Source organism: Doryrhamphus excisus, linkage group LG9, assembly GCF_037039965.1.
Source record: "Doryrhamphus excisus strain RoL-2023G ecotype Guam linkage group LG9, RoL_Dexc_Guam_v1.1, whole genome shotgun sequence".
NCBI lineage: Eukaryota > Metazoa > Chordata > Actinopteri > Syngnathiformes > Syngnathidae > Doryrhamphus > Doryrhamphus excisus.
In genome coordinates this window covers 17,638,670-17,656,077 of record NC_136365.1, presented here as the reverse complement: position 1 = coordinate 17,656,077, position 17,408 = coordinate 17,638,670, and the positions used below count along the sequence as shown (strand labels likewise).

Genomic DNA, 17,408 nt, shown 5'->3' with positions numbered 1-17,408 from the left:
CGTGTACTGTGTTTGTTTGCTTTCAAGATGGAGGTTTATACATATTTGCTGTTCCTGTCCGTGTCGAACAAGCTGAAGTTAAAATATTATAGAATATTTAAGCTTTGCACAGAACCTTTTTTTCCAAGTCATCCTTTAGTTTGGTGCAGGAGGCCTCATGCTGGCTTTTCTCTGTGGTGGCCACATTCAGCCTCCTCTTTAGAGACTCAATGAAGGCCTTTCTGTTGGAGGCTTCCTCTGATAAAGACTTGACCTGCAAAGAGGAAAAGGATGACACCAATTATTCGAAGCAAAGATTACCAGTGTATGATGGTTACAAGTAAATATGAATGACTGCACACAAACAAGGCCTGGGCTTGCTAGCTTGACATTGACAAATGACATTACGCACTGCTGTTCACTGTTTACCTTGATCAAATTAGGTGCAAATGACACCACGCCGCTCCACGCATCAGTCTGGTCGTTTATAACCCGATATTCTTTTTTTTAATGTGGTGACTCATGCGGCTGCTATTGCATCCTTTGGAACTTGCGTATCAATCAGGTAAATTATGTCATCGCTGGCTGCATTTGTCTACAGATGAGATATGCTGTGTGCTCACGGTGCAACAATTTGCAATGTTTTACAGCCTGAAATACTTTTACCAGCGGGAGGATTCTTTAACCAGCGATTTTGTCATTACGCTTTTAGAAGCACTTACACTAATACAATGATGAACAGAGACAAAAGTTGGACATTTTGAGGTCAAACAACGATTTATGGAAAAATAAAATTAAAAAACAACAAGACAGTTTTCAGAAATTTGTTATATAGTACTACCTTGTAGTTTACCTTGTAGGGGGAGCAGAATTGATGCGAGATTGGACGTGGCATCGGAAGTTCAGAGCTGAGTTTTACATAAGTCTTTATTATTATTATTATTAAGATGATGATTATTATTGCCATTATGTTGTTATTATTATTGTGCCTGTTGTGAGATCATTTTTAACCTGCAATAAAAGCAAGTTTTTCAAGTCTGGTGCTTTGTGATGGTCTCACCAAAGAAGTACTGACACCTAGTGACTAATACTATGAAGTACAATACTACATTAACAAGTTGTGGTCTAAATACCGTACTGTACCGTACTTATACCGTATTTGAATTTCAGTGCATTTGGCTCTTATTATGATTTAAAAAATTTTATTTGTGGAAAGAGTATGCATAATTTCCTTAAATATGCATATTTTTTTGACTAATGATAGGCTGTACTCGTAGGTATCTTCAGGGTGTGATTACTTTTACTGTATTGTAGTTTTATTATAGTGTTCAACTTTATCTTTAGTGTTGATGAAGATTTTATGATGCCAACAGGTCATGCCTGGACTAGTCATCTCTAAAAGTTGAGTAGTTTTACTTTATTGTAGTTTTATTGTACTGTGATACACTTTTTAAAATTTGGATTAGAGTTACTTTATTTTAGTTTTACTTCATTTTCGTTTATTGTACAATGGTTAACTTACCTGTACTGTAGACTTGCTTGTAGAGTTAAAGGTTTTTTGATGGTGACAGTTTAAGCCTGGAATTGTCACCTTTAAAGGGTGATTGGATATGGTTTATTTTGGTTTTATTGTACAGTGGGTGTTGTATCGTTATTCTTTCCTGTACAGTTAAATGTTTTTGGATGGCCACGATTTGATCCTGCAACAGGTATCCTCAACTTGTACATTTGCAAACTGTGATGAGTTTTACTAGCGCTTAAACTTTACACTTTTTGAAATCAGAACAGCTTAGAAGTCCACCATCATCACTGAATGTTTTTTTCACCATAAATCATTGATGAGCATTCATTACTGTGATGGTGATCTTAAGGCACCTTCTTATCCAGCTCCTCCACCTGGCTGCGGGCACTCTTCTCCATCTCTTGCAGGAACTTCAGCCTGGTCTTGAGGTCGTCCACCAGCTGCCTTTTCATTCCTGCGTCTCGCTCGGCGTGGCTTGCTCTGCACAAATAGGAGAATTCGGTGTGAATGACTGTAGACAAGCAGTCGTTTAGAGCAGAGGATTAAATACACACAGAACGCTGGCAGGCAGTATGTCCCCATGCAGTGCAGCAAGCAGGCATGACAGCTCATTATGACAACTAAATACACCAGTAGGCTGCTTGGAGATGGTAGAGGTGCTGAATTAAAGATGCATCCCAACAGGCGCATACTAAATTGAACGCTGTCGAGGAATAGTGTGACTGGGCGCCCCACTACGCCTTGTCGACAAACAGTATTTTGAATCAGCAGTGACACTGCTAAGCAGATTGTAATCAATGAATGTAAATGTTTAAATTAGGTTCAGGATTGCAGCAGTCACATACAAGAACACATCACCAGGGCGTCTGAGTATGGATGACAGAAATGTTTGTATGCTGACAATAATTCCCCTGGGAGGCACGTTGGCTGCTCTGCACCAGATGTTTGGATTCTAACTAAATGCATCCTAAGTCACTTCTCATTTCTATTACCAGGCATACATGGCATGTTTGATTTTTTTTAACCATTCTAAAGAGCTACTGTAGAATATTTCAGCTATGCTGTGACACGTGATCATATCAACAAAAACAAACAGATTAAAACGCTTTTCATTCCCGATCAATTTAAGAGCAAAATCTTAAGACCTGTTGAAAAATAGCCAGAATTTAACTTTTGCACATTTGGATCTTAATGAGGTTTTAAGTCGAGCTACAATATGCAAAAGCAGGGGAGGTGGAGTGTGACAAAAAGCACTCTGAAAACAACAATTAATCTTATTATTAATTTCATTTGAACATGCATCAGATTACATACAGTCTGATCTACCCCTCCATCTGGTACTTTTACAATCAGTAACTGTTACATTTGTTCACTTCCTGCTTTCCATAATACAGTTTAAGGTTGTGTGTGTGTTTTTTTTTAATAATGTACCTCGTACCGAAGTACGAGGTGATATGAGCATCTAATGACATAATGTGTACCATAGTAAGTGTCAATATAGTGATATATATAGCACATCATGACTGGTTCAAGACTCTTCATCCTTGTATTTAGCAAACATCAACTGCTTGTATTGTTTCTTGAATTGGCTCATCGTTGTGCATTGTTTGAGGTCCTTACTCAATCCATTCCATAGTTTGATTCCACATACTGAAATGCTATGGCTTTTTAACGTAGTCCTAGCATAGAAGTGTTTCAAATGTAGTTCCCCTCTCTTGTAGAGAATTATCGGATGACATTTCTAGGTTATTTCGTTATTTTTAGCCTTATGCATTATTTTAGCTAAGTAGGCTGTTTATCAACTGATCAAAAGTTTAAGACTATTGCTCAAAAAATGACAAAAAAAAACACTCAAATCCAGAACTAAAAAAGTTCTTAGTAGGACTCACTAATGAGTAGCTCCACCGTTCTTGTTAATGACTTCAAAAATTGGTTTAGGCATACTTGATTCGAGTGTTTCCAGTAGGCTAATGGAAACATTGCCCGCTACAACATCTGCAAATAACCAGCCACCGTTTGACGACCCCGCACCACCTGAAGCTTGTTCCACTGAATGAAAGAGCACCCCGTATCATGATGGACCCCCCTTCACTGTGCAGTGTAGAAAACATCTCAGGTGGATGGATCTCCTTGTCATGCCAGTAACTTTTGAAGCCATCTTATTTTTGTCATATTGTTATTTTCTTGTATTTCAAAGATCCAACAAATTTCAAGGCCAACCCCATACTGGCAAAGACTGGTGTTTTTAAAGTAAATAGATGATGCAACGCTCGAGCAAACACTTTGGTGTAAGTAAATGTCCCTGTCTCCCTTGGTGAACGACAGCCTAAGGGCAGACTGGCTGAATAAATGTGAGCTTGTCCTATTGGAGTGACATTAAATTAAATAAGAGGAGAGTCTTGCCTGGGGACTTTGGGGTGGGGGGTGGGGGGGGGGGGTAGTGGTGCTGCTCACTGGTGCTACCCCATGGATTTGTCCATTAATGAGAAAACCCATATTGAACCTTTCGGATGACTGTCTGGTGTTGACTTAAAGATGAAGAGCGCCAATAAGGGCCCCCGGCGGCTCCCTCTGCCCCGCCGCTAATGGCAATTAGATGGACAACATTTATTTTAGATGTTCCCTTTGTCTTCTTGTGCAGGCCAAAAAGAATAGAGGATGAAAAAGAATGAGGGATATACGGTACGGTGCTGGGTCTCTGCGGCGTGTGATCTGTATTTATGAGTGTTAGCAAGAAAAGGCTGGAAACTACACTCTGATCACTCGCCACGTTTGTTCCCTTTGTTCTGCCGCTTGTTGCGGCAATATTGTTCATCAAACATGCGTGCATTGTAATGATAACAGGAGTGTTAAGAACGGAGAGAGAGCGTGTGTGGACACTTGATGTGGCTGATAGACAACAGTTCAAAAGATGAAAGAAGCACCTTCATAAATAAAGCAGCGCCACAGTGCCGGATATTGACTGAGGACATGCCGATGTACTTTGAAATTCTTTTTTTTTTTTTTTTTCTTTTTTCCCCTCATCTTTAAGTCGAAGCAGCCCGGGTCCCTGTGTGCTGAAATGTATATTTCAGAGGTGTCTAGACATGTCTTTCATTCTGAGGGTCCCTCCATGGAGGCAAACGGAGGGGTGGGCTCCAAGAGACGGTAAGCTACAAATGTGTGTGTGTGTGTGTGAGGTGTCGTGGAAACTCAGTGGAAGGGATGTTCGCTCTGTTTGGCTGTGATCCGCCGGTGCTTTGGTCACATCCAAACACACAACGCATCCCCACTGTGATGGTAAACATGCCCTGGATGCATTATTGAGGACGGCAAGCGCACGACACAGCATGCTTGACAAAGAGGGAAGGAGGAAGGTCTTCAGAGATGAAACAGAAGGACGATACTACTTTATACTTTCAAACACCTCTGAGGTCCGAGATGTTCCGCGGTGGAGCAAAATTTGCTTATTTACTTCTTTACATTACAGCCTATTTTCAAAAAACAGGGTCGAGGGTATGCTGGAGCCTATCCCAGTAGTCTTCGGGCAAGAGGCCTGGATTAATCATTCACACTTACATTCAGAACTATGGACAATTTCATTCATTCATTCATTTTCAACAGCTTTTTCCTCATGAGGGTAGGGGGTGCTGGAGCCTATCCCAGCTGTCTTCGGGCGAGAGGCCTGGATTAATCATTCACACTCACATTCACACCTATGGACAATTTGGAGTCGCCAATTAACCTAGCATGTTTTTGGAAGAGGCTGAAACCAGAGTATATTCACATTAAAAAAAAGGTTCAATCGAACACCAAAATAGCTGTCGATTAACTGGATAATTAATCATTGATTAATTGTTGCAGCTCTACAGGAAAGTTCATCTTTACAAATGCCACGCATATGCTGGAAAAATATGGCTGGCTGATGAGTTGCGGGGATGACTTATCGCCGCAATGGGCGATTCACTGAGGTACGGTGTCAACAAAAGCAGAGGCCATTATTTCTACTTTTCTACTGATGGTGGCATCAGTCATAATAAAGGTCATTAAGGCCTACTGAAATTACTCAAGGTGTGGTGTTTACTTATCTAAGTGTCTGATTACGCTAATCGGGGCATGGCATCAATAAGCGCAGAGGCAATGGTATAGGATCTCTCACATCAAGATTATGTCTACACGTATGTTTTGCTTTTACTTTGGCTTTTCTTTAAGGATGTGACCGGACTTAAGTGGACTCCCATGTTAACCTCAGCTTTACAGATGTGATTATTTGAGGCGTGGCCACTATTTGACAAAAATCATTCACACTCACATTCATACCTATGGACAATTTGGAGTCGCCAATTAACCTAGCATGTTTTTGGAAGAGGCTGAAACCAGAGGATATTCACATAAAAAACAAAAAAACGTTCAATCGAACACCAAAATAGCTGTCGATTAACTGGATAATTAATCATTGATTAATTGTTGCAGCTCTACAGGATATGTACAAGAACTCCATCGTTGAGTTCATTTTTACAAATGCCACGCATATGCTGGAAAAATATGGTTGGCCGATGACTTGCGGTGATGAATTATCGCCGCAATGGGCGATTCACTGAGGTACGGCGTCAACAAAAGCAGAGGCCATTATGTCTACTTTTCTACTCATGGTGGCATCAGTCATAATAAAGGTCATTAAGGCCTACTGAAATTACTCAAGGTGTGGTGTTTACGTATCTAAGTGTCCAATTATGCTAATCGGGGCATGGCATCAATAAGCGCAGAGGCAATGGTATAGAATCTCTCACATCAAGATTATGTCTACACGTATGTTTTGCTTTTACTTTGGCTTTTCTTTAAGGATGTGACCTGACTTAAGTGGACTCCCATGTTAACCTCAGCTTTACAGATGTGATTATTTGAGGCGTGGCAACTATTTGACAAAAATCATTCACACTCACATTCATACCTATGGACAATTTGGAGTCGCCAATTAACCTAGCATGTTTTTGGAAGAGGCTGAAACCAGAGGATATTCACATAAAAAACAAAAAAACGTTCAATCGAACACCAAAATAGCTGTCGATTAACTGGATAATTAATCATTGATTAATTGTTGCAGCTCTACAGGATATGTACAAGAACTCCATCGTTGAGTTCATTTTTACAAATGCCACGCATATGCTGGAAAAATATGGTTGGCCGATGACTTGCGGTGATGAATTATCGCCGCAATGGGCGATTCACTGAGGTACGGCGTCAACAAAAGCAGAGGCCATTATTTCTACTTTTCTACTCATGGTGGCATCAGTCATAATAAAGGTCATTAAGGCCTACTGAAATTACTCAAGGTGTGGTGTTTACTTATCTAAGTGTCTGATTATGCTAATCGGGGCATGGCATCAATAAGCGCAGAGGCAATGGTATAGGATCTCTCACATCAAGATTATGTCTACACGTATGTTTTGCTTTTACTTTGGCTTTCTTTATAAGGATGTGACCGGACTTAGTAAGTGGACTCCAATGTTAACCTCAGCTTTACAGATGTGATTATTTGAGGCGTGGCAACTATTTGACAAAAATGCGGTAGATTATGTTGCAAGATTTGAGCTAGGTGAGTTAAGAGGTGCGTGTTTTTGTGGCTTCATTTGTGACACAAGTGAAAGGGACTCCACTGTTAATTTTAGCTGTACAGATGCCATGTCTCTATCTGGCTATTTCCTTTAACGTTTCCGAAAGTTAAGCGGACTCACATGCCCACTTCCACTGTATATGTCATGTCATCACTTCATAAATTCTTTTTACAATTTTGGAAAAATATGATTTGTTTTCTGTGGGAACAGATTGTGTTTGGCCTTGGAGGTTCTACTTTAAATGCCCGAGACGAGGCTCAGGTTCCTCCCTATGTGAAAGTGTTTCCAGCATTACATTACAGCAAGCGTAATGCGGCGGGTGCCACACTGTGTGCACCATCTAACTCATTAGGACTTGCGGCCCACAGGCAAAGAGCGATGCTGTGTGGGTTTTTCATGTCACAGGCCAAAACGGCAGCTCCTGCGGCACACAATCGATCAATAACGCTGCTTTGATCAGCAAGTCCAGATCAGCTACCCACATAAACAACAGCGGTACGACATGACACACACACACACACCAACACACATAAGAGACACCCACACGGCCACACACCATAATTCCTGTAGCGGTTTGTGTTTTTGCTTGCTCATGCATAATTGTGTGAATGCTGAAGACAACTGTTCACACTAAAAATTATATTCATATTTTTCATATGATTGAAAAAGTAAAATGTCAGTGCCTTTTCCGAATGCACTGAGCTTGTATTTTTCCATGTGGTAACACAATACACTATTATAATATTTCAATACAATAATATTTCATTCTTTCACTATATTAAATTATATAACAGAATATTTTGGTTGCGTTTTAAATTTAAAAAACAACCAAAACATGATTGAATTACTGTATTTGATCATATAGTGTATATATACATATACATATATATATACGTACATATATACATACATATATATATATATACATATATATACCCATATATATATACATATATACACACACACATATATAGGGAAATATATATATATATACGTATAAAATATACATACATATATACATACATACATACATATATATACACACATACATACATACATATATATGGAAATATATATATATGTACAAATGGTGTATGATTGTAAGATTCTTAAATATATCGTATATATATATGTATGTATGTATATATATATATATATATATATATATATATATACACACAAATGGTGTATGATTGTAAGGTTTTTCAACTCTTGCATATCTAGGGATTGTTATGACACGCTGTTATAGACTGACGTCAGCTTTACAGATGCCGTCCTTTTCCTGTGGCATTTCTCAGGAGTCACCCAACATTGCAAGTTATAGGAGTGCACGAGCCTGCGAGCTGCCACACGGTGGAATCAAACACTGTGGATTAGAGCAGCAGCTGATAGGGAGGCAGGATGGGGGAGGGTGGGCGAGACAAAGAGAGAGCGAGGGATGCGAGAGGGAGGAGAGAGAAAGAGAGAGACAGAAGAAGTGACTAACTTGTCCTGCAGCTGGCGGAGCTTGTCGTCCTTCTCCTGCAGTTGGCCTCGCAGGGCTTTGTTAGCCGCCACCTGCCTCGTGACCTCCGCACTTGTACTCTGGTGGGGGAGGAGGGAGGTTGCCGTCAGTGTGTGTGTGTGTGTGTGTGTTAATGTGTTTCAGTGCGATATCAGGAAGGGGGGTGCGACACGGCTGATGACAGGTCAGACGCAGCATGCCTCCTCATTATAGTTACAGCGGGAGGGGGGGAAGGTGCTAAAAGAGGTTAAGAGGAAAGTGTATTTTCCAAAGTGGATGCGATAAAGGGCATTGCTTGGAAATGATAATGATTTAGAGACCCACACCGCTCTTGACTCCCCTCATATACGCTTCACGTTATTATAGACACGATTCAAGACAGTCTCTGAGAAGCATTTATTTTTTCACATTCTGTTATTCTTACGTCAAATGACTCCGGGCTCACACTGAATCTATTGCGGCTCCGGACCTGATCCAGTCCGGCTTGCCGCCCACATCGACTCTGGTAGACGCAGCAGCGAACTCCAGCGACAGATTTAGTGTGAGCCCGGGGTCAATCAACTTTTTATGGCTTTTATACGGGGTGTATAAAAAAACAACAGAAACTCTCCAAAAAAATTAAAAGGTTAAAATTTAAGGAGCGCACAGGCCTCACAGCTAGAAGACCCAAGTTCAATTCCACCCTCGGCCATCTCTGTGTGGAGTTTGCATGTTCTCTCCGTGCATGCGTGGGTTTTCTCAGGGTAGTCTGGTTTCCTCCCACATTCCAAAAACATGCTAGGTTAATTAGCGACTCCTAATTGTCCATAGGTATGAATGTGAGTGTGAATGGTTGTTTGTCTATATGTGCCCTGTGATTGGCTGCCCACCAGTCCAGGGTGTACCCCGCCTCTCGCCTGAAGACAGCTGGAATAGGCTCCAGCACCCCCGCAACCCTTGTGAGTATAAGTGGTAGAAAATGAATGAATGCAAGAAAATTTAAAGAGGGCGACCGAGTGGATAAGGCGCAGGCCTCACAGCAAGGAGACCCAAGTTCAATCCCACCCTCAGCCATCTCTGTGTGGAGTTTGCATGTTCTCCCCGTGCATGAGTGGGTTTTCTCCGGGTACTCCGGTTTCCTCCCACATTCCAAAAACATGCTAGGTTAATTGGCGACTCCAAATTGTCCATAGGTATGAATGTGAGTGTGAATGGTTGTTTGTCTATATGTGCCCTGGGATTGGCTGGCCACCAGTCCAGAGTGTACCCCGACTCTCGCCCGAATGCAGCTGGGATAGGTTCCAGCACCCTCATGAGGATAAGCAGTAGAAAATAAATGAATGAAAATTTAAGGAAGTCTTAAAACTTGATGCAAAATGACAATTTTTGTTCTTCTAAACTGCCATACCCAAATTATTCCGACAAGATTGGCCTTGTCGGAAATGGTTTAACTTTCTGACGATGATTTTCTCTGAAAGCTAAATGAACATGTCTATTTATCAACAGTAAAAGGCAAAAACAGTAGAGTAGTGAATTAATCTATTTCACATTTGTCTGCTTTGAATAGTGAGGAAGACTATCAGGGGCTTCTATCACAGTTCAACAGTGCGGTGAATATTTTCGTGAATTCCCCAATTCTCTCAAAAATGATGGAATTTGTGTGTGCGTGTTCATTTTGCTTTTAAAAGGACCTCTTGTCTCTCGTGGGAGGAGCAAGTAGTGCAAGCTTTTGATAACATCCCCCACATGGCATCCCCTCTTTTCTTTTTTTTGCTGTCACCTAACATGACTTTCTGTGCCAAGTGTAACGACAGCGGCAATCTGCTCCATGACACTGACGAGCCGGCGAGGGCGAGGGCATGGCTCGCACCTCTCTCTCTAGCTCTCTGTGATGTGGGGCACGTCTCTACTGTTATTCCGCCGCGCTCGTCATTCTGACAGGTGCTCCCTAATAAGATCAAATGGTAAGAAATGCTAATTCGTGTTGAAATCACATGCAATTTCAGGTGATAAGCGTAAATTGAAAAGTAAATTGAAAGGCTGAAGATGTTTTTTTTTTTTTAAACACTACCTGATTTAAAAGTAAAACCTTGAAGGAGTTTTGGGGGTTTAGTAAAATGGTCAAGGATTAAGGAGTTGGATAACTTTTTGATGTGATAATACTGAATATCTGTGTATTTAATACATTCAATCTTTTCTTAATATATTGTAAATTCCCCATGACGGAAATCTACATTTGTGCTTTTTTTTTTTTTAATAAATAAATTATTGAAAAATAACCATAATTACAAAATATTAATATTAATGGATTTCCCATGATGGAAATCTACATGTTTGTGTTTTTAATGTATTTTAAAAATAAATAAATTATAGAAAATAACCATAATTACAAATTATTAATGTTAATATTAATGGATTTCCCATGACAGAAATCTACATGTTTGTGTTTTTAATGTATTTTAAAAACAAATAAATTATAGAAAAATAACCATAATTTGAAATTATTAATATTAATATTAATGGATTTCCCATGATGGAAATCTACATGTTTGTGTTTTTAATGTATTTTAAAAATAAATAAATTATAGAAAATAACCATAATTACAAATTATTCATGTTAATATTAATGGATTTCCCATGACGGAAATCTACATGTTTGTGTTTTTTAATGTATTTTAAAAACAAATAGATTATAGAAAAATAACCATAATTTGAAATTATTAATATTAATATTAATGGATTTCCCATGATGGAAATCTACATGTTTGTGTTTTTAATGTATTTTAAAAATAAATAAATTATAGAAAATAACCATAATTACAAATTATTAATGTTAATATTAATGGATTTCCCATGACGGAAATCTACATGTTTGTGTTTTTTAATGTATTTTAAAAACAAATAAATTATAGAAAAATAACCATAATTTGAAATTATTAATATTAATGGATTTCCCATGATGGAAATCTACATGTTTGTGTTTTTAATGTATTTTAAAAATAAATAAATTATAGAAAATAACCATAATTACAAATTATTAATATTAATAGATTTCCCATGACGGAAATCTACATGTTTGTGGTTTTTTATGTATTTTAAAAATAAACGAATTATAGAAAAATAACCATAATTACAAATTATTAATATAAATACAATTTCACGGTGGACTAAAGGCAGAATATAATTCAAACTACAATTATAGTATGATTGCATTACCTGCACTGGGCACACAGCCCCACAGCATAATGTAACCACCACCAAATGTTACTGTGGGTAGCAAGTGTTTGTCTTGTTTTGCTGTGTTCTTCATCTAAACTGCTGTCTCTCATTAGGTAGTTATGTACCTAATGAAGTGTCCTAGGAGTGCACTGACCCTGATTTTGGCTTGCAGTTGTTTGACCTCGGCCTCCAGGGTCCGGCAGGAGCACTCTGCTTTTACTGGCGATTGCATCGTGTGATGAGGGAATGTACTTTGTCTCCATTGCTCCACCTCCATCTCCAGGACCTTCTTCTGCTGCTCCACACCCGCCAGCTCAGACGTCAGCTTCTATAGAGTAAACCAAGGAATATACTTGAATATAATCATGGTATATTATTTTACTATGCTAAAACATGCTTAATTGTTACTATAGGAGAACCAGGGTTCACAGGATGACAAGCTGCAAGGAACGTTGAACCTCTGTGCTTGCCAACAAGGGTTTCTCTGACTGAAGTACTAAGTCAGGTTTTGCATGAGGTCCAATACTTATTTCCCCTCAATCAAATCCAAATGTTTTCTAATTTTTGGTCTCGGTGGCTGTCAGGTTCAAACTCCTGTGACATTTATAAAAACACTTAATTACACAAATACAGAAGAGACAGACAACAATATTTAAAGTTACTCGCAGCGAGGAGAGTGAAACCACATACCCAGTGACGTGCCGCTCCACTCTGAATATGCAGTTCACACTCCTCTCTTTTTGGGGGTCCCTACTACATGGTCGTGCAACTCTAAGGGGAGGGGGGGGGGGGAGTCAGTTGCACGAGGTGTATTTATTTGTCTATGTGTGTGTGTATATGTGAGAGTAATTACTTTTATTGTTTTATGACTTCTTATCTTGACACATTCTTGCAGGATTAACATGAACATCTGCAGGGTTGCTGTTGGCGCATCCAGGCACCTCCAGGACCTGGGGGTCGCTGGGGGTCTCTGATTAGGAACCTTCCCTCTTTAGCACATTCAAACACTTTTTCTATTGACTAAGCAAATGGATATAAGGGTGATAACTAACGCTATATTCATTCTATCTACATTTTATTCTAACAGTGGCGGAGTTCGAGTGGGTTCGATTCTCTGTGTGACTCCAAATTGTCCATAGGTATGAATGTGAGTGTGAATGGTTGTTTGTCTATATGTGCCCTGTGATTGGCTGGCAACCAGTCCAGGGTGTACCCTGCCTCTTGCTTGAAGACAACTGGGATATGCTCCAGCATACCAGTGTCCATAGTGAGGATAAGCGGCATAGAAAACTGATGTTCGGTCTATCTCGTTTAAATTAAACCTACCATAAAGTCTGGATTGTTTATATATTTGTTTCCCCACGACATACTGTAATAAAAACACTGTGAAAAAGGAGGTCAATGGACATCAATGAGGACGCTTTTAACCAAATATGTTCTGGTAACATATGAAAATCAGGAATGCCTAATGGCACTAATAGGAGACATGATACATTACGACACGCACTTGAAACCGCAGATTCCCACAGGTGAGCTCCCTGTGCCGCTTATTGATATCTGCTTGCTGGCTGACACCTTTTAATAGAATCCCTCTTGTTTTAGGTTTCCTGTGTTCTATTGAAGAAACCCGTGCACCTCCCCCCGAGAGACTTAGGGTGAGAGTGATGGAGAGAGGGAAGGATGCGGTGGCAGTGTCGGGCGAATTAAGAGTGGCATTGATGACACTTCCTGTAAGACAGGCTTTGATTTCACCGGCCAAATTCAGCCCTGCTGAGACATGACACTGACATAGACCGATGATATACTGGCGGTCCATTAGGGCTTGCGAGACAAGACACCTCTCTTGACTAACGTGGCTCAGAGTGACAGTCAATCACGTGGAGAGTATATAAATAAGGCTGCAGGAATAGCCACTTGTCCCAAAAATAAGCTGGGCACCTTCAGAAAATATGTAGTGCCAGCAAGATTTAAACTTTTTTTGAGGTTGATTTCACATCGAGCATTTGTCTTACTCTACTTCTGTCCACAACAGCAACAACACTTAGAACGTCCGCTCTCCTTGGATGGTTGTGTCTTCCAGCACAAGATGTGTGCTCTAGTCCTCGGGTAAAAAACGCTGACAGCAAAATTGATACTTCAAAACATAGTAGCATCTATTTCATGACTCCCTGGTTCCTTTACAAAGATACACATCAATTAATGATTAGTAGTAGCAGTTACAACTCCTAGTGTTTTGACTTATTTTTTGTTTTTGTTTCAATTTTTGGAAAAAAGTTCAACAGTTTAAGGCTGCATGCCGGCAACATATTTTTTTCCCCAAAATATACCTTCATTATTTTGCGAGTTAAATAAAAAAGCTTGTTTTTCCGGGCTGCACGGCATACGAGTGGTTAGCACGTAGACCTCACAGCTAGGAGACCAGAGTTCAATTCCACCCTCAGCCATCTCTGTGTGGAGTTTGCATGTTCTCCCCGTGCGTGCGTGGGTTTTCTCCGGGTACTCCGGTTTCCTCCCACATTCCAAAAACATGCTAGGTTAATTGGTGACTCCAAATTGTCCATAGGTAATAATGTGAGTGTGAATGGTTGTTTGTCTATATGTGCCCTGTGATTGGCTGGCAACCAGCCAATGTACCCTGCCTCTCGCCCGAAGACAGCTGGGATAGATCCACTTTTCAAATTTGAACAGGATCCATATAAAACTGCACCTTGGTAGCAGTAGATGTACGGCCTAATGATTTTGACGGAATCGCTGAATTGGCCAATAAAAACGGAATCCACTGTTAAATGTGGAATCTCCCAAAAATAGACATAACGTGAATGGAATGCTGAAAATAAGAATGTCATAAAAAAATATCTTACATGAACAATGCAATTGGATTTGCTTTGGTGAGTCTTCCTGAACCACAAACATCGTCATTACAGTTTGTTGAGGATTTGTGTGTGCAAAGGAGGACATCCTTTTAGAAAAGTAAATGAAAGAATATTAAAACAGGGATTGCATATGTAGCTGTACTACAAATGACTATCAATATAATGTATCCCCATGTAAGACAATTACAAAAAGAGATCAATATATTCAAATTTAACTATGTGACAAAACAGTTTTTCCTGCATTTCATTCGAGTATTTATATGATAAAAGCCACAGACAACAAAATCATTTCAATTCAAATGGTAGAACGGCCGATGCATCATGAGACGCAACGCGAACAAGTTCCTGTAAAACTGCCATAGTGCCTCTCACATGATGCCCCCGTGGAGGCTGTCCTAAGCCAATTACATGTATCCAGTGTGTGTTAGAAAGCTGCGGCCTGGGCTGGCTGGAACAGACCCAAGTGCATCACCTCTTGCCCTTCCCTAGGAGGGCAACAAGACTGTAGCTGCAACTTCCTATGGTAGAGTGAGAGCATTAATACTGCAGGAGTAAAGAGGAAACAAAACAAGACAACAAGCCCTCCAAGTCTACTGCAGTGTGTGTGTGTGTGTGTAATTAATGGACTTGGCAATCAGATGGCTCGGTGGGGCCACATCCGAGGTAGCATCACTATGAGGTCACTACTCTGACCCCGTCAAGTACAGTGGTACTTGTATGAGTCCTGTTGGTGAACATGCTGACGCCATGCATAGCTGCTGCCATGTTTCAGTTCATAAAATTCACCCAAATTTTTTTTAGTTTTTAACATATATTGGATGATGAGGAATTCTGTAAGTAATATGAGAAAAATCCAGTTGGAAAGCAGCAGGTGGTATTTAATGCATTACGGCCACATTGAAAAATAGATCCTAACAGTATGAGAAAGTGACAGAAATCAGAGAATTAAGTAATAGACTTATGAAAAAAAGTGCAATGTTCAAACAAAAATAAAATATTATCGGATAGGAAAACAATTACAATCGTGCAGCTTCATGTGTGTGTTCCAATTTTGATTAAAATCAAGTATTAAATGTTTTAATATTTTTTATTGTCATTATTATATTTGGTCTCATGAGTTGCATGTGGACATCCATAATGCATAATTGGCGACTCCAAATTGTCCATAGGTATGAATGTGAGTGTGAACTTCATTGCACTACTGTACATATTACTGTTATTATATCTTGTCACATTCATACTGTGCATACTGTTTATAATCTGTATAATCTGCAATACTAGCCATACTATAGTCATTTATGTCCCTGTATATATCCACACTGTATCATAGTCATAGTCTGTTATAGTTTGTACATATATCGGTCCATTTACAGTTCTATTCTATTTCTTCATTTATTTACTAATAAGGTATTTATAAATTTGCACTTTTGGTTGGATGCTAACTGCATTTTGTTGCCCTGTACCAGTGACATGAGCAATAACAATAAAGTTGAATCTAATCTAATCTAATCTAATAATGCTATGTCTGTGTGGTGTAATGTGGCTGTGTAGCAGTTCCAACCATAAAACAAACTATGTTATGCGCGTATGTGCACATTGGTGTATACATTTGTAGAAAGGCAACTGGTAGTGACAGACTTGCTGTTAAAACATTCATATGGACAAGACAAGTCACAGAGGTTGTGATGGAGCGGCTCTGACCTGCACTTGCTTGTCAACCAAACTCATCAAGTATGACCAGGACAACTTCAGCACTCTAAGCCCCCCTTCAGCACAAAAAAAGACAAGGAAGAAACTTCCATATCCTTACAGCCCCCCCCCAACTCTCTCTTCTGGGTTACCTGTGTGAGCTGCTTGCTGCTGCTCAGTTTCTCAGTGAGTGAGCTGAGCTGTCCTGTGATCTTCTCATTGGCCCTCTGCAGCTCTTGGGCTGAGAGCACAGCATCTTTCCTGGCACGACGCAGCACGTTGATGTGCCGCTGTAGGGACTCCACTCGCTGCAGCAGGGAGGAGGAGGAGGTGGAGAAGGAGGAGGACGCAGCACCGTGATGGGTCTTTATGAGCATCCGTTTCCTCCTCTTCTCGCCTCTCGTCCCACGTTCCCAGCACTTGTGCCGTTTGTTATCTAACAGAAAGGCAAACAGATGCAGGTGAGTTACAAGTACATGGAAGAAAGACGGGTGCTACTTTCAAAGTAGGCAATGGACATAAGCATCTATTTACCAACCTCATACAATGTACTAATCTAATAATTCATTCATTCATTTTTTTCTACTGCTTATCCTCAGGGTCGCAGGGGTGCTGGAGCCTATCCCAGCGGTCTTCGGGCGAAAGGCGGGGTACACCCTGAACTGTTCGCCAGCCAATCACAGGGCACATATAAACAAACAAACATTCACACTCACATTCATACCTATGGACAATTTGGAGTCCCAATTAACCTAGCATGTTTTTGGAATGTGGGAGGAAACCGGAGTACCCGGAGAAAACTCACGCATTCACGGGGAGAACATGCAAAATCCACACAGAGATGGCCGAGGGTGGGATTGAACTCGGGTCTCCTAGCTGTGAGGTCTGCGCGCTAACCACTAAATCGCCATGCAGCCCTTTTAATATGTACAGTATCTCATAATAGTGTAATATATAATATATATAGGACAATTATCCTGCTACTAACATGTGTTGGCAGTTATTTAGACAAAAATATATATATATATATATATATATATTTAATTTTA

The 17,408-nt window shown here is 40.0% G+C and overlaps 1 protein-coding gene across 1 annotated transcript in view; it reads right to left on the bottom strand.

The window, feature by feature from the left end:
• cntln (centlein, centrosomal protein) overlaps positions 1-17,408 on the bottom strand; it is a 111,768-nt gene that overhangs the window by 26,684 nt on the left and 67,676 nt on the right. The window contains exons 18-22 of the mRNA XM_058066876.2: positions 16,512-16,795; positions 11,952-12,125; positions 8,582-8,679; positions 1,855-1,981; positions 116-253 (exon numbers count right to left, since the gene is read on the bottom strand). Coding sequence (XP_057922859.2) covers positions 116-253; positions 1,855-1,981; positions 8,582-8,679; positions 11,952-12,125; positions 16,512-16,795 — 821 coding nt within the window. The remainder of the gene's footprint in view (positions 1-115; positions 254-1,854; positions 1,982-8,581; positions 8,680-11,951; positions 12,126-16,511; positions 16,796-17,408) is intronic.